Source organism: Lissotriton vulgaris, chromosome 7 (genome assembly GCF_964263255.1).
Source record: "Lissotriton vulgaris chromosome 7, aLisVul1.2, whole genome shotgun sequence".
Taxonomy (NCBI): domain Eukaryota; kingdom Metazoa; phylum Chordata; class Amphibia; order Caudata; family Salamandridae; genus Lissotriton; species Lissotriton vulgaris.
In genome coordinates this window covers 595,312,740-595,335,809 of record NC_141695.1, presented here as the reverse complement: position 1 = coordinate 595,335,809, position 23,070 = coordinate 595,312,740, and the positions used below count along the sequence as shown (strand labels likewise).

The following is a 23,070-nucleotide window of genomic DNA, read 5'->3' as shown; positions in this document are numbered from 1 at the left end:
GTGTTTTTGATAAGTAACCGTTTTTGATCAAATATCAATGTATCTTTTATTCTGACTGCGCTCATGATCACCCTTTACTTTCCAGCAGCATTTTAGTCCCTATATTTTGAGGGCTCGGCCTACGTCCCACGAAGTGGGCTTGGCTTAAGAGTCCTTTTCTGAGGGCTTCGAAAATTGTACCTACCAAATTCCTGAAAGCTCGTGATTTTTGCTGGTTTTTGTTGCCAGCTGCATGGCAATTGGGCCTCGCATGCCCGTCTTTGTAGAAGACAGCAAGCAATAGGCCATAGGCGGTAGAGTTGCTCCACCTCGTGCATATTCCATGCGGTTACGCGCAGCAGAAGGCCATATTTCTTCAATTATCTCGGTGTCACGGCCGAGATAATTGAAAACATATGCCTGCAGTGGCGCACACGTGCGCACACGAGGACGAGGTTTTTTTTTTTTACCTAGCAGTCTTAATGTCTTTGCCAGTGCTTGCTGTATTCTGGGAACACAAAGCTACACGTCGCAGAGGCGCTCGTGCTAGTCATCGGGCATCCGGAGAGCTCTGAAAGTTTACCCCGCACTGTGGACTTTGCACATGTCAACAAAACACGTAAAAACAAACACACAGGAGAGGGCGTGCAGGTGCCCAGCGTGTTATTGTAATCTCTCTTTTTTGGGGTGGGTGGCGGGGTCTTGGAGGTGTTATCTTGTTTCATAAAGGCATCTGTAGTGTACATGTCACAGGTACCCTCATGGTTCGTCTACGGTGCTGCGGCACTTCTTTACGCAGTTAGTGGCGCCGTCACATCCTGCAGCGAAGGAGAGGCCGGTTCTGTAGAGGGATGCGCTGGGATCGCTCCTCTACAGCACCGCAGGATTCTAAGCGCTATGGTGGACATGAGCGCCCTGAGGACCGATGGTCCTCCCAAGTGACGCCCCGTGCTCCCCGATAGGCCTCTCCGCATATCTCAGCTCTTCGGTCTTTTGCTCGTAATCTCAAGGGGCCCAGAGAGGCCCTGTCAGTGCAGAGATCGACACGGGGGACAGGTAAAGCGCTTGATGCACGCTGGCTGCCGCCCCTGCACATGCTGGATCCCACCAGGCTGCAGACCTGTTCTTGTACTCGGCAAACTCCCTGTCGGCTTCCCGTGCTCACAGTCACAGCTCGAAACCAAGGCCACAGGCAACTACACTTCTCAGCTCAGAGGCCACTGAAAGAATGGGCTCACAGCCATGAGTTGTGTTCTTCGGGCCGGGGTGGAAGTTGCTCGAGAGTAGAATAACTGCTGCGTTCTGTTACACCTAGTCGTAGCCCTGTATCAGGTCCCCCGACCCCACCCCAAAGAGGGCCTACGTGCCCAGGCCTCCCCCTCCCTTGGGGTCAAAGGACCTCATGGACAGGGGATACCCACCCCACGGACACCAGAGATGCCCATCCCCCCCCCCCGGGGACTCGCTTGCTGAGAGTACATGCTATGGGCAGGGTTCCAACCGCTGTGGCACCACCGGGCTCTGCGCACACGGCACCCAGGCCAAGGTTTTTTTTTTTTACCTAGCAGTCTTAATGCCTTTGCCAGTGCTTGCTGTATTCTGGGAACACAAAGGTACACGTCGCTGAGGCGCTTGTGCCAGTCATAGGGCATCCGGAGAGCTCTGAAAGTTTACCCCGCACTGTGGACTTTGCACATGTCAACAAAACACATTAAAAAAAAAAACACAGGGGAGGGCACGCAGGTGCGCTGTGCGTCAAAATGTCGGAAACTTGGCAACAACAGCGTGTCGGGTAAGAATGACGGCTGCGTGGCTTGTGTTTTTTAGGGTTTCGAAGCGCTACTAGCCCAAAGTTCCATTTAGCGGAGCCTTACCAGCCCAGCGTGTTATTGTAATTGCAATCTCTCTTTTTTGGGGTGGGTGGTGGGGTCTTGGAGGTGTTATCTTGTTTCAGAAAGGCATCTGTAGTGTACACGTCACAAGTACCCTCATGATTAGTCTACGGTAATGCGGCAGTTTTTTACGCGGTTAGAGGCGCAGTCACATCCTGCAGCGAAGGAGAGGCCGGTTCTGTAGAGGGATGCGCTGGGATCGCTCCTCTACAGCGCCGCAGTATTCTAAGCGCTATGGTGGGCATGAGCGACCTAGGACAGGTGCGCACAGCCCAGTGGGGAGGGCGGGGGGACCTGCCCCAGGATGGCATTACAAATATGACATTAAGTGGTGAGTCAGAATATATGTAGGTGGTAGCCATTGCGGCCAGTGGCCGTATCCTGCCCTGTCTAGTGTGAGTGAGTGTGCAGAGTGAGTGTGCAGAGTGAGTGTGCAGAGTGAGTGTGCAGAGTGAGTGTGCAGAGTGAGTGTGCAGAGTGTGAGTGCAGAGTGTGAGTGCAGAGTGTGAGTGCAGAGTGTGAGTGCAGTGTGCGAGTGCAGAGTGCGAGTGCAGAGTGCGAGTGCAGAGTGAGTGCAGAGTGAGTGCAGAGTGCAGTGTGAGTGTGCAGAGTGTGAGTGTGCAGAGTGTGAGTGTGAGTGTGCAGAGTGTGAGTGTGCAGAGTGTGAGTGTGCAGAGTGCGAGTGCAGAGTGCGAGTGCAGAGTGCGAGTGCAGAGTGCGAGTGCAGAGTGAGTGCAGCAGAGTGCAGAGTGAGTGCAGAGTGAGTGCAGAGTGCAGTGAGTGCAGAGTGCAGAGAGAGTGCAGAGTGAGTGCAGAGTGAGTGCAGAGTGCAGTGAGTGCAGAGTGAGTGCAGAGTGAGTGCAGAGTGCAGTGAGTGCAGAGTGCAGAGTGAGTGCAGAGTGAGTGCAGAGTGCAGAGTGAGTGTAGAGTGAGTGTAGAGTGCAGAGTGACTGCAGAGTGAGAGTGAGAGTGAGTGCAGAGTGAGAGTGAGTGCAGAGTGAGTGCAGAGTGAGTGCAGAGTGAGTGCAGAGTGAGTGCAGAGTGAGAGCAGAGTGAGAGCAGAGTGAGAGCAGAGTGAGAGCAGAGTGAGAGCAGAGTGAGAGCAGAGTGAGAGCAGAGTGAGAGCAGAGTGAGTGCAGAGTGAGTGCAGAGTGCAGAGTGAGTGCAGAGTGCAGAGTAAGTGCAGAGTGCAGAGTAAGTGCAGAGTGCAGAGTGAGTGCAGAGTGAGAGTGCGTGTGAGTGCAGAGTGCGTGTGAGTGCAGAGTGCGTGTGAGTGCAGAGTGAGTGTAGAGTGCAGAGTGAGTGCAGAGTGAGTGTGAGTGCAGAGTGAGTGTGAGTGCAGAGTGAGTGTGAGTGCAGAGTGAGTGTGAGTGCAGAGTGAGTGTGAGTGCAGAGTGCGAGTGAGTGCAGAGTGCGAGTGAGTGCAGAGTGTGAGTGAGTGCAGAGTGTGAGTGAGTGCAGAGTGTGAGTGACTGCAGAGTGTGAGTGACTGCAGAGTGTGAGTGAGTGCAGAGTGTGAGTGTGTGCAGAGTGTGAGTGACTGCAGAGTGTGCGTGACTGCAGAGTGTGAGTGACTGCAGAGTGTGAGTGACTGCAGAGTGTGAGTGACTGCAGAGTGTGAGTGACTGCAGAGTGAGTGTAGAGTGCAGAGTGAGTGTAGAGTGCAGAGTGAGTGTAGTACAGAGTGAGTGTAGAGTGCAGAGTGAGTGTAGAGTGCAGAGTGGGTGTAGAGTGCAGAGTGGGTGTAGAGTGCAGAGTGACTGCAGAGTGAGAGTGACTGCAGAGTGACTGCATAGTGAGAGTGACTGCAGAGTGACTGCAGAGTGAGAGTGACTGCAGAGTGACTGCAGAGTGAGAGTAAGTGCAGAGTGACTGCAGAGTGACAGTGACTTCAGTGTGTGAGTGTGCAGGGTGAACAGTGTGCAAGTGTGCTGGGTGAACAGTGTGCAAATGTGCAGGGTGAACAGTGTGCAAGTGTGCAGGGTGAACAGTGTGCGAGTGTGCGGGCTGAACAGTGTGTGAGTGTGCAGGGTGAACAGTGTGTAAAGTGTGCAGGGTGAACAGTGTGTAAAGTGTGCAGGGTGAACAGTGTGTAAAGTGTGCAGGGTGAACAGTGTGTGAGTGTGTAGGGTGAGCAGTGTGTGAGTGTGTAGGATACGAACACTAAGTCCACCACACACGCACACACAAGACCACACACACACCGCTCACACTACACACACCACACACCACTCTCACCACCACACCCCCACACACATAACCAAAACACCACACACTCACCCACACACACAACCACACACACACACAACCACACACACACACAACCACACACACACACAACCACACACACAACCACACACCATCAGTGCACGCTTTCACTGAGCACAAACACCACCAGCCGTCAGGGCAGGCTTCCACCAGGCACGCAACACCAGACGTCAGTGCACGCTTTCACCAAACACACACACACCACCAGCGGACACTTTCCCCAGGCACACACAGCACCAGCCGTCAATGCATGCTTTCACCAGGCGCACTCACCACCAGTCATCAGTGTACGCTTCCACCAAGCACACACACCACCAGCCATCAGTGCACAATTTCTACTGGCCCACACACCACCAGCCATCAGTGCACACATCAATTGTTAACGCATCCACAGTTAACTATTGTAGCAATCGCAGCATGGCGCACTTTACTTTTAAACATATTCATCTAAAGCGCAGCATGCCACTATTGCTACAATTCCAATCCAACCCACATAATTCCACTACACACCACATACATTCACTCCATAACACATGGCTAAAAGACATTGCCATTTACAATGCCATTAGCTCTAACTCAAATAAATCGGAGACCTATTGCATTTCCAATGCTTGTTAGATATCTCTTTATATGGACCATACGTTCTTTATCTCTCGACTAAATGACATTGGTATTGTTGCTTGCACCTCTATCCTGCCAGCGGCTTCTTCACACTGAGATAAAAAGCCTATCCCCATCAGACAATGGTAGCACCTGACAAACATAGCTTTGCAAAGGGTCCCTGCCTTTTATCTGCTCTCCAGACGCCGAATAACAAATGCAGTGCTTGCATAACAGGGATGAGAAAAGTAAGTCTGTACATCTAATCCTACCGCATCGGTTTATATGAAAGGTCGCTTAATTAATGCATCTGCTGAAAAGGGGGGAGGGGGGCGGGGGTGGAGGAACCAGTAAAGCCAGCAGATCAGCAGCCGGAATCTTTCTTTCTGGATAGACGTATCCGATCGTTCTTACATTGGTAAAAACGAATCCACCTACTTTGTACATTGCTACAAAGTGAAAACTGTGGCAGCAAGCGCTATACCGAAATACATTCTTCTTAAGTGGTACCTGAAAGAAGCATTTGGAACTGCCATGACAAAATACTAGGACACCGTGATTGTAAATGAATCCTCTGAGCTCAACACGTCATGCAGTAATCTCATCCCCCTCATGAGCGCCGGGGAACATTATTATGGATACACACTAATGCAGGCACAGTCCTTCTCAGGGAAGTTTAAATAAACATCCAGATTTTAAATCTCTGCTAGTGCACAACGAGATTTCCTCTTTGCCCAGGTCCATTATCTGGAGTTCTGCTCCTACAGGTTAGCATTACCACACTACTCTTGGTCTGCTAGTGAAGCTCAGGCTGAGGGGGCCCTCAGCCACTTTAGCTTCCATAGGCATCTTCTTATTGAACATATCCATCACAATCAGAAACAAATGTATCTGTGTTGGACCCATGACAGGGGAAGGGCTAAGGCGGTTGGAGGTACGACTACGGGGCCTGTAATGGGCCACATGGCAGATCCAGCGGAATAGGGAAACAAGATTTGGTTAGAGTTGCTTCAAGCTTAGGGATAGAATCATCAAGTACATGTCTAACCTTAACAATCATGTAGGTAACAGTCCTTCTTAGCCACATCAAATCAAGGTCTGAGTAAATAAGGTGTCTTGCACTCAACATTGCAAAATCACCAATGAAAGGATATGGAGGGCTGAAAGAAAGGCCTGGACAGGAGGTTTTCCCTTCTTGCTACTGCCGCTAACCTTGCAAAACAGAACCCGATATTTTGATATAACACAGCTTTTCGAAGTTCTCTTACTCGAAGGTTTTCTTCAGGGAGCAACCAGGGGTGAAGTGTCTGCCTCCTTTAGGAACTAGACATCTTTCATTAATGTGGGTGGGAGAACAGATCAATGCAGCAATGTGTCCCGTATAGGATCCAGGTGACTTGTCAGACTGTGGTCAATGACAGGGAGCTGGTACCACTGAAGGCTCCATTCTTCCCCTCCTCACATTTTGACAAGTAGTGTGTAACCTCTGATTTCCAGAATGTTCTAGGGATGCAGAGTACATTTAATAGGTGGAACTGAATAGAAAATCTAAGTGTGTTCCATTTGAATTTATTGCAGGAGTTTCAGGGTTTTGGCGAGTGAGAGACTATCTCGGTGGTAGTCAGTGGAGTGTCATCAGCGTGAGGAGTTTTGTGTCCGATTCCGGGTAACTCTGAAATCTGCTGTTTAGGTCCAGCAGTGCTGGATACTCTTTTAGATCCCAGTGTTTCCACAACAGTGAGAAGAAGCTTACCCAAGCGTGATCCGAAGGCAAAAGAGACTATCCGGTAAGAGTGTAAAGAATGAACTACATGAATGAGTGTCATCACAAACAATACCTCAACCAAGAAACACCAGTAAAGAAAAATACCTATAACGAGCCCCTAGCAACTAAAATTTCAATTGACATTACTTTGTGCAACAACGAAACTGCTACAACGAAGTCCTTATTAACAAAAAATGACTATCTACATTTAAAAGCAATGTATTACTGTACGTTCTAACCCTCAGCTTGAACCCTCACCTTAAATCTAACTCTGACCCCTCAAATAACTCTAAATCATTTGCACGTGTTATTTAAAATATCAACCAAGAGCCCACATAGCTGATCAGAATCCACAGGTAAGAGTTATCCAACCACTGCAGGTTGGTGCCATGCAGATGACGGCACCAATTTCCTAGCCCCTGAGAAAGAATACATATTTGCAAGGGATGAGCATTGCCACACTTTAAAGGAATCATGCTTGCACAAGAATCATAGGTGAACAGATGCACTGTACCACAACAGGTCGGTTTCCAAGGAAGTTGAGATCACTGTTCTCCCCAAACAGATAACCCTCGGGATGTGTAGAGTCAAACTTCTCTCCTCCCATGATAAAATGGCTGGCAAAGTAACTGCCTACAAGAAAAAAGAAAAGCAAGGTTTGAATAACGTTACCTTCCTATATTAGGCGCAAAATTCACTTTACAAAGAAGGGAGAGGACGATAAGGCAAAAAGTGGAATGTAAAGAAAGACAGAGGCCAATGAGGCCTTACAACAAAAATAAGGTACAGAGGCAGCGCAGGCATCAGAAAAATGGAAGCCGGGAACGCAAGAGTGGCAGAACTAGGATCGCGGGTATATATATATAAATTTGGAGATAAAACAAGTGGGGGAGTCTAGGAATAGGGAAGGAAAGAACAAGGAGTAATAAAGGAGTCGTGGAAGGACAACTGTTGGGATAAGGCGGTTAAAATCTTCACAGTGACATAAAAAAGTAACCAAATTGTTCTAGGTTTTGTGTGCTACATCTAAAGTTCAATTATTTTGTGCTATGAATTAGTGACAATTTATGGTACAGCTGTAAGAAAAACAAAAAAAACAAGTATCAATTTAACACAAGAATTCCATAAATATCAGATCTGAATTTCTTTTTGTGCTCTTTGTGAAGGGGCAGAATACGGCCATTCCCCAGGACGTTAGTCAATGGCTGGAGTAGGCTGACCCATTTCACCATGCTGCAGTGGGCAAAAGACAAATGTGAATGACACAAAAACAGACGAATGGATGAGGCAGAGTGGCTAAGAGCTCCATAAGTATATATTACTTATATTTATTTATTTTGTTGCAAAAAGCCCTAAAAATGATCGCAAATGGAAGGTGTAATACAGTGATTTTGATAATTGATAGCTTTAACTTGTGAAAATGAACACTGAAATGTGTGTGCCTTTTTGGGCCTCCTGCTGAATGCAACACTCTGGATCTGGCCATCAGGCAGGTATCGATTCTTGAAATAGCCTTTTTAGGTCTCGCCATCAAGACCTATTGTCGCCGAGTTCGCTCTCAAGGGAGATAGAGCGGTGCACGAGCTGAACAGGGTCTGTGGACGCGCACACACACAGGCACGCACACACACACGCGCAGACACACACACACACGTGCCAAGCCCCCCAAGCCCCACTTACCGCATCAGCCGCCACTCCTGACTTCTGCTGCCACCACTCCTCTGGACCATCCACTCCGTGGTGTGGGCGCGGGCTTCTCGCAAAGACGGAAGTCCCGCCCCACGACAGCCGTGAGCGTGCACATCCCGAAACCGGAAGTTCGGGAGCGTGCATGCTCACGGCTTCTTCTATTGAATGCAGTCAGTTTGATTTTTAGCCCAGTCAGCCGCAGTGAAAGAAGCTCGCCCGCCGTTTTCTTCGAACGGGTGACTCAGTTTGTGAAACAACTCCACCGCTGTGCGGAGGAGTGTCCTCCAGAAAGTTTTCTTCAAACCTCCTCCGTGGCGGGAGTGCGTAGGTTTTATTTATTACATTAGTGTCCCAGACTGCGGTGGTAGCAGCGGGGAAGGGGCATGAGACCCGCTGCTTCCTCGTTCAATTCATTGAAGCTGCAGGACTGACTGGTCAGGCAGAGGGAACTCCAGCTCTGCTCCGCATCAGCATAAAGTCTCGGCGTGCCCGCTGACCACCCCTGTCCGCGCCGCCACCACCGCAGCCGGCCATGGAGTAGAGCGACAGCCCCACGGAAAACTGCGAGCCGGCTTTCACCGAGGCACAGAGGTGGCTGGAGGGGAGAACCCTCATTTCTGGCTGTTCCCCTGGCTTGTCTGCAGCTAAACATTAACCGTGGCTGTGGTGCGTGAGTTGACGGACGTGAACTTTTATTGCTTTGGGGAGAGGCGAGGGTTAGCTGGAACACGGGGATGAGGTGAAACCCGCTGCACTCCAGCACGGACAGCTAGGTTGGCTCACGAACCTGGCGGTGTTTAGGTGTAGGGCAAAATATTGCCTGTTTGGAAATAAATTACAAGAAAAGTACACGTGTGAACGACCTTCTTAATACCTGGAAAGTTTGAGAAATGTGCATGCAGCTTAGACAACGTAAACGACGCAGAGTTTGGCCCCAAATTCAACTGATTTGTAAATTGAGGGGTACAATAAGGCCACAACCTCAAAACATGAAGCCTTTGGTGGTGTTTTTTTAAAGTCCATTTCGAATAAAGATCACTTTCTGTTTATACTGTTCTCTATAAAATAGGAGTTGAAACGTGTTAACTCAAAGCTGTCAAATGTGGCAGTAATCTTATTAGTTAACTCTGAAATGTATAGTTTTGTTTATCTTTGGAAGTGGGGACTTAAAATTCCCTGCACGCACCATGTTGCTGGTTACAGACCCAGGACGAGTCCACTTGATAGCTCTGACTTATGCAGGTTTCACACTTATTTTCGGCATCTATGTATGCCCTGCGCTGTTTCCATTGCATTGTTTTTGTTATGTTAATATTAGCTTGAAACGCGAGAGCCTCCGCTGTAATCCCTGGTGTTTAATGTCCACATTCAATAAATTAATCTATTTTTAGCCCGGTGCATTCTGGTACTTGCAGTTTAAAAATGTCCATTATGAATGCAGCACTACATGTGGCGACATCTTTGTGGCTGATTTGGTAAAGCATTAGAGTTCTGATCTAACTGCATACTTCACCATTTCTAGATGTTTTCTACTGGATCCCGTTGCATCCAGATGCTTTTATTATTTTAATCTTTTGAACTGCCTTGTAGAGCAGTCATAATAATCCCAGTAATGTCCTGGAACTGGTCGTTTGTGACCAATGGTGTGAGTTGGTTTCACATTGTGTTTATCCTGTTGAGGTTTGTGTGTTTTTTTTGTGTTTTTTTTGCTGGGCATATGTAGTCTAGTGTCTAGACCATATGCCAGCTCCTTAACCAGCAGAATCCTTTGGTAAATGAAAATCTTGAATATCCACCATGGAAGGCCTCGTTATGTCCATCTTCAATGAGTGAACAGTTAATCGTGTGTTGGCCGTCCATGCCTGTAAACCTGTGGCGTCATCATCCATTAATCTTCAGTGGGTTTAGAAGAATGCGTTTAACATTCTCTCTAGCTCAGTGCATTTATTGCATGAAATGACACACCTATGAAGGTGTGCGATAGGCATTGTGTTTCAGGAACATATTTTGGCAAAGAGATTGCACTTATGCGCATTTGCCGAAACATTATGCCTCTTAAAGGTTGGAAGGTGGATATTCCTGTTTGCTCATGTGTGCTCCGACGTTGGTGGGAGCCAGCATGTAAAAGATATATATGGCCATTAGAAGCTAATCATTGGCCATTACTGAGCTGGAGGCTATTGGGTGGGTGTTAGTGCCACACACCCAGTAACTGGGAGGACCTACTTCAAAGGGCAGAGAACCATGCCGCCCTGGGGCATATCTCAGCATCTCCTTCTTCGGAGGTTTATTACACCTAAAATTAAGGGATCTTGTTTAAAGTTAAACATGCTTCTTCGATCTATTTGACAAGTTAAAACTGAAACGTACATTTTTGTAGTCAACTTTGGTGTAAAACAAAGACACTTTATTTAGCCAGAACTCATTCTTTCCTAATCTATGCAAAGTATTTCAATAAGGATAATTTTCTCTTTCGTGGGCTGCCCACAAGCCTGATTTCACTTACTCTGGGCGCATCCTGATAATAACCTGTCAGTGCCTCCTTTTGCGGCCGATCATGGTTTTGAGATAGATGGATAAGTAATATACCCAGGATCACATAATTGTATGAAATGGGGAAACTGAGATTCTACATTTGTTGGTGGTTTGAAGGACAGGCTCCACCTTCCTGGTTGAGAACTAACATCAAGACTTCCTTGTACGATCAGATGTCCCTCCCACTTGGAAATATTTATTCTTTTCACTTGAACTCTTTCTAGGTACCCACAGCTCTGCTTAGTTATCTCAAAGCAACTGGGTTGGTGCATTACAAAACAAATAAATAGAAATTCAGTTATCCTTGTTGAACACATGGCGCAATCACTGCGCCTTTGAAGCCGAGCCATTCTGCATAAAACAGGTCCTATGAAAGGTAGCTTTTTACCTAGATCTATGATTCATGTTGGACTTAACAATGTTTTTGTGGCACTTTCTGCCTGGTTTTCTCCTGTTATTTTTTTTCATTGCCCTTGTAAAAGACTCTAACCCATATTTGTTGAAAAGTCCCCCCTTGTTGGTTGTGCTTGATCTCCTGCCCCCTTGTTGGTTGTGCTTGCTCTCCCGCCCCTACCCCCTTGTTGGTTGTGCTTGCTCTCCTGCCCCCTCGTTCTTGTGCTTGCTCTCCTGCCCCCTCGTTCTTGTGCTTGCTCTCCTGCCCCCTCGTTGTTTGTGCTTGCTCTCCTGCCCCCTCGTTGGTTGTGCTTGCTCTCTTGCCCTGCTATTGGCATTGTAAATGACAATGCCATTTATTTATGTTTTAAAAACGAAAACATAAATAAAAATAATGTCAGGAGCAATGCCAATAGCTCTAACTTTAAGAATGCTGAGACCATTGCATTGTAAATGTTTGTTATGAATGTGCGTATTACTAAGACCAAACCATTCTCCAGATGCTCGGTTTCCCTAGCAAGCAAATATATTGAAGTTGCATAGGCTGTTACAACACGTTCAGGAGAGACTCATTGTATTGAGAGGTGGGTTCTTAAACAGGTCTATGCTAGGACGTGGGAGCCAAGGTAAAAGTGGTGGAGAAAAAACACACAAGAAATATGACACCAATACCTCCATCCCATCAGTACTCCCAAGGACCATGCCTCCACTCACACATTCATAATTCAAACATTACTCCAGTCCTTTGCTGCTTGAGTGACAGTCTTAGGGGAAGCCAAAAGGAAGTAACAAACACAAATGTAAAGCCAACGCCTCTTTCCGAAACCTCCATCTGCACAACAGCATAGCTTAACTTTGAGACCACATACATAAAAGCACCTATTGAAAGCATCGGAGGTTAGTGAACTAAATCCTAGTGGATGAAATCCAAGAACTTACATTTCACCTTCTTGACCCTGTGAAGCATACACCTTAGATGAAACCTCAAAATGGATGTCCACAATAACCACCTGACACGAATACAAGTGAGGACTTTTAGATTTTTGTGAAAGAAGCAGGACAAAATTATACAGCAGACCGACGAATGACTACTCTTCTCATTGCAGGGAATGTGGGGAGAGGTCAATCAAGAGATGGGGCTGGTGATAAGTGGTTTACCTGAAAGCTGACCCGTCGGAAGTGTAACCTCTATCGGCAAGACCCTTCGCGAGTCCCGGAGTTACGTGCAGACGACACGAATACAACATAGCGCGTGCAACGCTACCGCCGCATTTCAGGAGCCTTGACTTCGAAGGGTACAACGGCATTATAAACTTCCAGCGCTTCTTTTCCTGCAGGAATAATTTTCAACCTGCAATGGACCTGAACGATAGGCACGGCGCCTAGAAAATAAACATATAAAGCTTACAAAAACCATATCGTGAGGAAGGAGTGGCAACGCTAAAAGGCAGCGTTTATATAAACCTTGTTTCATCTTTTACTAGGTTTTAATCAGTATAAAAGCACTTTAGTTGTGAATCAACACTGAAAAACAGACCCCAGACGAGGAATATACCATAACTCCCTAGGGGGAAGTGTCACCTCGCTAAACTATTCAATGTTACAATAGAATAGTCCTGCTTTTTTACATGAACACTACTTTAGAAAGTGATGGTAAAGTCCTGATGAAGGCATATTCTTAAATGTCGAAACGCGTCGACCGGATGCCATCTAATCTCTCTTAATTTCTTGTGAATACATGTGTATCACCTTATTGTGATTTTATCAAGTGTGACAAATGCACTGAATTTTATCATTCCCTTTTTAATTATATTAAAAATGTATTTTTTCTAAAACTGCACTAGTTTGTTTGTTTAAATCTATTGTGTACTTAAGTATATGCCTGGGAGCGTTATTTCACATACATTGTTTACCCTGTCCCAGGATATTGATCCTTATCAGGGGGTCCTTGTTGCTGACATAGGTTTACCTGTGAAAAGACATCATTCTGAAGAGGGAAAATAGGGGCTTGAAAATGGGCAGTGGCAATTCGATTCCAAATTCAAATGGGAGGATGTCCCAGTGTAAGGGACATGAATTTTGGCTTGGACATAGGGTCACTGATGGATGTAAAGGAGGGGAAAATTAGCATACTGAATCATTTATGTGGGACCCCAACATTTGAGGTTCTGAGAGAGCTTTCTCCCCCGTACCCTCTAACTCCCCCTCTCCCACTCCTGTCACCTGTGCCCTAACCATCATCTATCTAAATACGCGTTCCCTGGTGAAACACCAATTAGAGATCTACCGTCTAGTAGATGACACTAACATAGACATCCTTTTCATGTCCGAGACCTGGCTAACAGAGGACTCTGTACCGGATATCCTGGCCGCTACCCCCAACGGCTACTATATTTTACACGTTAACCGTCCTGGGGGGCAAGTTGGTGGTGGAGTCGCAGCCATCATCCGTAAAGAACATGTCTTTTCCATCTTAGACTGCACTCCCATCCCCAATACTCAAACCCACGTCATCCAGCTCCGCTCAATCACTACCTCCCTTATCTGCGTTCTTATGTACAGACCCCCCTCCTACATGCCTTCTTTCGCTCAATCAGTCGGGGAGCTGGTCTCCAAGCTTCTTATTAATCACTCCAGAATTCTCATCCTGGGCGATTTTAATTACTGGCCTAGTGACCCTCAAGAAAGCCGATTGTCTGAGCTGTTCTCAGAAACCCTCACTAGCTTGAATTGCCAGCAATTGATTTCCACTCCCACCCACTGCAAGGGCCACATACTTGATCAGGTCTGGATGGCTAACCTTGACATCGACCCTCCACTGATCACCCCTTGCACCTGGTCAGACCACTACCTTATTTCTTTCTCTGTTGACCTTCCTAGCTTCCACCGCCCTCCGCGCCCGGCTAACATCATGGCCCGTAATTGGAAAAATGCCAATTTGTCAAAACTTCACTCTGTCTTGGCAGCCTCAGTCCCTCCAGTTTCTGAATCAGTCTCTCACCAAGCCTCTACTCTTGAGCACTGGCTGAAGGCAGCAGCCGACACTGTAGCTCCTCTAAAGACCATAAAAGTCCTGCGCCCCCACGACGCCCAGCGATGGTTTAATGACCAGCTTAAACTTGACAAATTAGCCCTCCGCCAAGCTGAACGTCGCTGGCGCCACAAGTACGACCCCGCACTTAAGACAGAATTTACTACTCTACTTAACAAGTATAAATCCTCCATACTCGAGGCAAAGACTTCCTACTTTTCCCGTAAAGTCTTGGAGTCGGCTTCAAAAGCCAAAGACATCTTCTCGATTGTCAATGAGCTTTCCCTTCCCGATCGCATCACTCTTCCACCCGTGCCCATCCAGGCATTGTGTGATGAGCTTAATGCCTTCTTTCAAGACAAAATTTCCACAATTAAAAACAATATCTCTCCACCTTCCCCTTCCAAATCATTTCCCCTCCCCTCTGAAAACCCTCAGAAATTTCATACTTTTCCTCCTATTTCCATCACCGACTTCCACAGTCTTCTTCATAAAGTCTGTTCCGGTTCTCCCAAGGACTGCTGCCCCCCACATATTCTCAAAGAAATCTTCATGACTGTCCTGATCCTACTTTGGCCCTCCTCAACTCCTCTTTAACATCAGGAGATGTTCCAGAAGCTTTCAAGCAGGCTGTGGTGTTACCCATTCTGAAAAAGCCCAACGCAGACCCACTTGTGCTGAGCAATTACAGACCCATTTCCCTTCTCCCTTTTTTGGGAAAGATCCTAGAAACCTATGTAACTAGGTGTCTGAGCACGTTTATGGAGACTTCCCTTTTCTTGGACCCCCAACAGGCTGGTTTTCGCCCCCTCCATTCCACAGAGATGGTGATCGCGGCTGTCATGGACACTCTTAGAACCGGTGCCGATAATAACATTTCCCAAGCCCTTGTACTGTTGGATCTTTCGACGGCTTTTGACACGGTCGATCATACTATTTTGATCGACCGTGTCAGAAACGCCGGCATCCAGGGCATCGCCCTTGATTGGGTTCGATCCTTCCTGCAAGGCTGCTCCCAGGCAGTCCACCTTTCTACCTTCTCTGCTCCTTTCTCCCCCCTCACCTGTGGTGTCCCCCAGGGTTCAGCTCTTTCCCCGCTTCTCTTTAAGCTATATATGCAACCACTTATGGTCTCCCTTCGTCACTCCCCTGCCACTATATATAATTATGCAGACGACCTGCAATTGGTCTTTCCTTTGGACACTTCACCTTCCTCCCGCTCTAATTTTCAAACAACAATGTTGTTCATCTCTGACTGGATGGCTCACAGCCAGCTCAAGCTGAACCCGTCTAAGACGGAACTTGTTCTGGTGGGTGATCCTACCAATCCATGGGATGACAATTACTGGCCCCTTTCTCTTGGCACCCCCCCCTCGCCCGGTCAGCTCTGTGAAAAGCCTTGGAGTGGTCATCTCTGAGGACTTATCTATGAAATCTCAGATCTCGGCTGTTACATCATCCTGCTTTTTTCCACTGCGCAGGATCCGTAAGATCTGCCGATTTCTTACCAGAGAGGCACTCATACTAGTCATACTGGCTTTGGTCATCTCCAGGGTTGACTTTGCTAATGTCTTGTATGTGGGGATTCCTGCCTATCAGCTTCAAAAACTCCAGTTAATTCAGAACCAGGCCGCCCGCTTGGTGTTCCATCAACCTAAACACCAGCATGTCTCCCCCCTTCTGAGGAGCCTCCATTGGCTCCCAGTGGCTAAACGGTGCTCCTTCAAACTCGGATGCACCATATTCAAATCTCTCCATAACTGCGCCCCCGAATTCATCTCCTCCAAGCTAAAGAGATACCTCCCTACCCGTAATTTAAGATCTTCTGCTGATAATCTTCTCTGCATCCCATCTAACCGCCGCAAAAAACACGGCAGAATGCGTTTTTCTTTTTTAGGCCCCTCCTTCTGGAATTCCCTCCCTTCTTCTTTTCGCCACTGCCCCTCTTATGAGTTGTTCAGAAAAACTTTAAAAACGTTCCTTTTCAAAGCGGCCTTAGAATAATACCCTCTGCCCTGGCTCGTTATGTCTGTTATGAGCGCCAAGAAACCGCCTCGGTGTACGTGCGCGGTATAAACTTTTTAACATAACATAACATAAGTATGATGGTAGGTGCTAAGTTCAGCTAGGTACACTACGGTTTGCAGGCAGCAAACTGATTTAATGATGGTACAGGGACCGGTAGATGAAAGAATATATGGATCAAAACTGCAACATTTAGTTGGAGTGGGAAGGCACACTTTACACTTCAGGGGCAAGCAAGGGGGCCCTACCACTAGCCCAACCTACTAATGACCAGTGGAATCGAAAATATATGTAGGCCTTCAGAATAGGAACCTGGTGTAAAGGCAGAAGTGGAGATGTGGTCAAACGGTACTCGGCGATTCCTTGAAGACTGACAGTGAGGAAACATGTAAAGGAGATTGGAGTATGGAAAATAACAGGATTGGGCAGTAGAAGAAATATTTCTTAGAGGAAGTAAGATTAAGAGAGTGAATAACTATGCCGAGTTAATTAGCTATGAGACTGTCAGAAATGCGTTATTCAATTTCTAAGGCATTCCAAATAGGGGAACACCAGAGCATCATTAGCAAGGAAGGTACAGGAGAACTCGAAGGGGGTAACAATGGAGGTAGCTGTAAAGGGAAAGTACCATACTTTGGGCCGAGCCTAGAGAGACGGCAACCGATGTAGGGTAATGATGTGGAATATGTAGCACAGGGGCACAAAGAAGTAGTCCGATAAGTATATGGAGAACCAGTTGCGTGTCCATCGGATGCTCAATAAGTCTAGAGTAGGTAGCCTAGTGGAATAATCAACCATATTAAATGCTACTGAGAGGTAGAGGGAGGAGCAGGACGACTATAGTGAGCCGATATCAGGAAGAAAACACCTCTATGATGGCAGTTTCTGTAGAGTACAGTTAACGAAATCCAGATATCGGTGGTGAAATAGTGCACAGGAGGTGTTGGCTAACATGAATAGGGGGGGAGCTCAGCAGCATCAGTGTGGAAAGAAATTAGTTTGGCAGAGGGGAGATTGGAGATGGAAGAGATCGCGTAACAAGACGTGGTGGGACCACGAGAAGATGATTTAGTATGTTCCTGATGAGGGAGATGTTTGCAGTAAAAGAGAAAAAGTAAATTTTTGATATATTGAGTGGGTCATGCAAAGGAGGAGGGAAAGGAGGTTAGTACAGAGGGGAGATGTCAAACATGAGGCTAGAGCAATTTATGACGTCATCCTACTTGAAGACTTTGCTAAATCTATGCACGTGTCCGGTATACCACAACTTGTGTGCCTACCTTCCTCCACTTACAGAAACAAATCTACATCTGGACATTTCAAGAGGGTGCATGGGGTAGGGGCATGTGCTGACCCAAGCTTCCCACTGTAGGTCAGTGAGAGCAGCTAGTTAAAGAAGATAGAGAGAGTGAAACAGTGTGTAGTCAGGCAAAAGGGACATGATGAAAGTGCTCAAGGTATAGACAGAATGAGTTTGGTGGGTCAAGTAAAATAGGAGGTGTTACACCTTGGCGTGGTTTCTCCCTTACTTTTCACCTTCAAAACTCCTGTTTTTACTGAATTTGTTTTGCTGGGACACTGTGCACTTTACCACTCGAAAACAGTGTTACAGTGCGTGTACCCTCTGCTTAAAACATGGTAATATTGGCATATTTAATTTACTTACAAGTCCCTAGTAAAGTGCACTGCATGTGCCCAGGGCCTGTAAATTAAATACTACTAGTGGGCCTGTTGCACTGCTTGTGCCACCCACTTTAGTAGCCCTTTAAACATGCCTCATGCAACTGCAGAGCAAGGTGTGTGCGGTTTTAACCTGCCATGTCGACATGGCAAAAGAAACCTTTTGAAAGATACAAATCTTCCTTTTTAATACATATAAGTCACCCTTAAGGAAGGCCATGCAGTGTACTTAAAAAGATTTAAGTTACAATTCAGAAAATTCCACTTTGGACCCATGGACACTCTGCCAGGAAGAAGGACTGCTGTGCTGCTACAAGTTCTGACCCTCTGCTGGACTGCTAACCTGCTGGACTCCTGCTTTGCTGACCTGCTGTCTGCTTCCCTCTTATCTGCGTGAGAAGAACTGAGACCTGCATCACTTGAATCCAGAACTCAAGAGTGATTCCAAGGGCTAGTTGGCTGGACTCCTGATCTGAAACTTCAGGGACATAACAGGATTCCAACAACCTTGCATTAGCACCTGACCTCTACCATCTGTGAAACTACCCGGCCAAGTGGTTCCACTCCAGCCTTGGACCTGTGGAAGTGGGCTTAAGGCGGTTTGCCAGCCTCTGTGGTACCAGTAAAACAGACTCATCTCCTCTGCTGCGCGGCGCAATCCGGTGCAGAACTGACTAATCTCTGCTGCTGTGTAGACTGGACCAGTCGCAAAGACTAGCACCACCTCCACAGCTCACATTGCCTTCTGAACTGCCACTGCACAGCGTATCCTCAAAGCAGGCCCTGGCATCTCTCGTAACAGCAGCCTCAATTACACCGACTCCACATCGCAGCTCTTCGGAACGGATCCATCGCCTCAACTGCACACCACATGCCTGACTCCGGATTGCGCATCGCAAGCCCCCATTGATGTGATCCTCAACATTGACGCAACATCTTGGAACAGACGCATCGCCTTGGCTGCTCGACTCATTTTCAACACGGATCCAAGCAACACTCCATAACCCAGGATTTAAGGTACTCTGTTTAGCAGGCCTAACTGGATCTCTGTAGCTGGCCTGTGCTCCATCGCAGTCAGCCTGAACCTGGGTTTTGTCCTGGCCCAGCACAAATAGATATCCACAGTTGGCTCTTTACACCTTTTGGTGCTTTTTACTCTAAAACCTTTCAAATTCAATATCTCTGGATCTACTAATTGGATTTTTGTCATTTTGGTTTTGTTTCATTTGTTAAATTAAGCTACATTTCTCTAACCAGGTGTGGGGATCTTTTTGTATGGTGTTTTCATTGTTTTACAGTTTGAAGAGTTTCACAAATACTTTACACATTGCCTCCAAGTTAAGTTGATTGCTCTGTGCCGAGCTACCTCGAGAATGAGCGTAGGCTAATTTTGAGTTTGCTTGTGCATTACCCTGATTATGATTGTGGTTGCTGCTTCATTAGGGATCACACCCCAGTCAACCAACAACCCAATTTCTACCATGAGGGGTTCACCATGGAAATAGAAAGTAACGTAGGTTCACCCACGGAGAATAGGTGCGAATAACTAACCAATTGTTGAGTGGAGAGGCAAGTCCTATATGATGTGGGGGGCATACAATCACTAGTAAGAATTTCTGTTCTGACATTATGTTAACTCCTTTGTGAATCTTCAATCAGATAATGGAATCAGGAAGTGGTGCAGTCTTTTGTTGTTATTGTCCACTGCCATGCTTGGACCAATTGACACCCTAAGCCATGCTTTCCAACGCCACACTATTAATTTTGGCAGGCAAGTTGCTCACTGTACCAACAAGGGATCTAAATTCCAGAGGAAATGCAGAACTAGACTGGGTCAGAGAAGAACTTCTATCACGTTGGATAGCTTCTCTATGGATACACCAAGGAACAGGATACCCATTACCTCTGGAGTGTACAAGCGCATGTGAAAATATTAAGCAGACAGAGCAAGACATAACCTGGCTAAGTCTTGGACAGGGATCTTGGAATTTAAATACTCAACTTACTATGAAATCAAACCTTCAGAGTTACTAAGATCCGAATAACCTGTCTTTTTTTCCTTCAAGTTCATTCATATATTATTTTTACACACTGAGAAACTTTTCATTTCCATTCAGTTTCAAAACCAAGTTTCTTCCTCTGGGCAAGTGACTCTCCAGGGGAAGCAAAGTCAAGCAAACAAGTCACTCTACGATGTGGTGAGATGCAGCATGTCACACTAGACCAAACCCATATTCAATGTCCAATCAGTGCTGTAAATTCTAAGAATACTATTTTTGTTAATGTTCATGGTAAATGGTAGGTAAAATTATGATTTACGATGAGGACCGTAAGGTGCCAGCATCTATAGATTTTTATATAATTTACACAATAGACCACAGATTTTGAAAGAACATCGACCACATGTGTAATATTATCCATTTTGGTTAAGTGTGGTACAACTTTCATAAGCAAAGATCAGTCAGTGGGACAGAGGTGGGACCTGATGGCTGTAAAAAGGCCACAAATCATATAACCCAAAAAGCCCAACCCCCTAAAAGAATTGAGGCCCTCACACAAGTGAGAAAAAAATGGTGAAGCCTGGGCAGCTCAGACCATTTAGGAAACCTCCTCATAATGTTTGAGGCAGCTGGACATTGTGCGAGGCTTCCAGTAAGTCAGAGGATGGCTCCTCCTCATATTGTAAGCAAAGCATACATGCAGGATGCACTGTTCCTAGAGAATATTAATTCTCAACAAATTAAATATAATATGCCTTCCTAATGTGGGAAATAAATAATCTGTAAACTTCTCTTCTGCTTGGTAAATTTATTATTCAACATAAATTTTCAAGAAGATGATACTGTGTTCCTACACAATATTATCATGATTCATCATAGACACAGTTTGTATATATCTTATTTTTCATAATGTCTCTTGTACAGATTATACATGTTTACATATATTTATATACATAACTATCTATAGAAGATAATTCATTACATAGCACAATGACACCAAAGGTTGTGAAGCAGTGTCGCCCGATGCATTTCGGGAAGCCCTGTTCTCTTCTTCAGGGGAGAATACCTATATATTCAATGCTGTGACTAAACGAGCACGCAGGTCGTCACTGTCCGTTCTATCGTCAGTGCTGGAACTAGCTGATGTTTCAGCTATATCCGTTAAAACACAATGGTATCCTACTTTCCAAAAGTATCTAGCTTGGCAGGACTGAAGAGAAATGTAGGCTTTGCTTACTTTTACTTTTAGTTGTTCACACACTGTTTAGCAGTTTGCACCCTTGGACTACTTTGTATAATCAAGAATAATTGGATAAAAAATAGAGTGCTCCTCTCTCCCTATAAATTAGCATCCTCCTCACATTGGACAGTTCATTTATTCTTCTGGAAGGTCACAGCAGCAAGGATTCTCCATGACCAAAGGCTTTTCCTAGGGTCAAGCAAAGGACACTGTCAAGAAGCTCTCACAACACTGGTTTGTAGGGTCTCCATGAATGCACAATAAAGTATAAGTGTGTGGCTACAAGGGTATCAGTATTTGAGGAATGGGTAAGGGAGCGTGAACTAAACCAAGTTTAAAGTTCAAAAAGTGATGAAATGCATGGTCTTATTCTTTCTGTTTTTTGCAGGCTTGCTGTAGCCGCAGTCACAGATCTAACAGCTTGAACTAGCCATGGTTGGGTTATATATCGGAGTCAGACTAATGGAGCCAGGGAGCTTCATCTGGTATGCAACAGCCACCAACAAAAGAAAAGGAGAACAAGGAATAAGATTTAATGAGCACAATGGAAACCTGCGCTCAATAAACAGACCCCTTTCTTATTTACACGGACAATGGACGGGATAGAGATGCCCTCCATCTTCCAGGTATCTCGTGTTTTGGGAAGAGTGGCTAAAAAAGGAACAAAGAGGGATTCGATGTACAACATTAACAGACTACACTGAAATCCATTGTCTCGCGCCTTCATGATCACACAATGCACATGTATCACATACGAAGACACGCAAGGACCATGTTATAGAAAACTAAACAGAAGTTTAAAGAGGAGAACTGGTATGCATCTGCCTGAGATAGGATCAAAAAAAAGATCAGTTTGGGTGGTACAGTTTTGCCAAGCTATGCAAACGCCACCTCCTATTTGGTAATTTTCCAAAATGGAGACAGGTCTCGCTAAACTGTGCCAATCTCGGGATTTCTTTGATCCACAAGATACAGTGGTGTGGAAATGAGCAGCATCTAAGAAAACGTCATTGCTGCCCACTGTCGCTTCACCAATAGCTGTGAGAGTAGAACTTCTAAATATTTCCTTTACATTATGCAATGTATTATTCCACGAAGGCTAATACAGTTCATGGATGGCTTTAGCTACTAGCTGTACGGACTTGATGAAGTCTGAGAACTGCTAAAAATCTGAGATACTAACCCCTTGTTTAAGGATTGGCTCCTTCAGGATTAGTGCGACTGCACGCAACAGAAACATATTATGATGCACTAAACAGGCCTATGGCGAACATTTCGAGACATGCTGGGTGCTAAAATCCCGGCAATATTACCACTTGTGTATACTCACAGAATATGTTTGTGCTTGCCTCACCAAAGGAACCTTTCAATGTTTGAGAGGTGGGGAGACAGAGATTAGTCGATTTTCACTTTTTCATTGCAGGTGTAAGGCGTGTTAGAGCAGGAGATGTGTTTATATTCACTGCCGAGAAGGACAGGGCGACGCGGCCTCCTCGTGGTTATGCAATCAGGCCAGCTCGGTTAGTCTGAGGTAAAAGTGTCCGAGGCCGCGGTGTTACTGGTAGGACACACCTATGCACCGCAGGGACAACAACCACACACACACAGCCCAAGCCAAGAACACAGACAATGGCGTTGCGGCACCTGCTTTGAAAACATTAATTTACCCTGTGTCACGAGAGGACTCTGCCAAGAAAGTCTGGACCGCTGCCCAAAAGGTTTTAAAAGCTGGGGACACGTCTTATTTGACAAGTGGATAAATGAGAGGGAATTCGCACAAAGAGGTGGCGTGTCTCATTAATTACCATTCAGAGGACGAAGCTGTCGGCACGTAAATAAAGCACATCACCTTACAGGACACCGTAGCCCACAGCAAAACCAGATTAAGGACGATAACTTACTTTCAGTACTGCTGTTCCTTGTCACAGACCTTAATTAAGAGGGGGCTTCCACCAGGGGAGCAACTAGACTCA

The 23,070-nt window shown here is 46.1% G+C and overlaps 1 protein-coding gene across 4 annotated transcripts in view; it reads right to left on the bottom strand.

Moving 5' to 3' along the window:
- The window catches only part of RNF157 (ring finger protein 157), a 548,807-nt gene that overhangs the window by 448,902 nt on the left and 76,835 nt on the right, over positions 1–23,070 (bottom strand). For all 4 annotated transcript variants that reach the window (XM_086930701.1, XM_086930704.1, XM_086930702.1 and 1 more), the window contains exon 2: positions 7,019–7,137. In XM_086930701.1, coding sequence (XP_086786827.1) covers positions 7,019–7,137 — 119 coding nt within the window. The remainder of the gene's footprint in view (positions 1–7,018; positions 7,138–23,070) is intronic.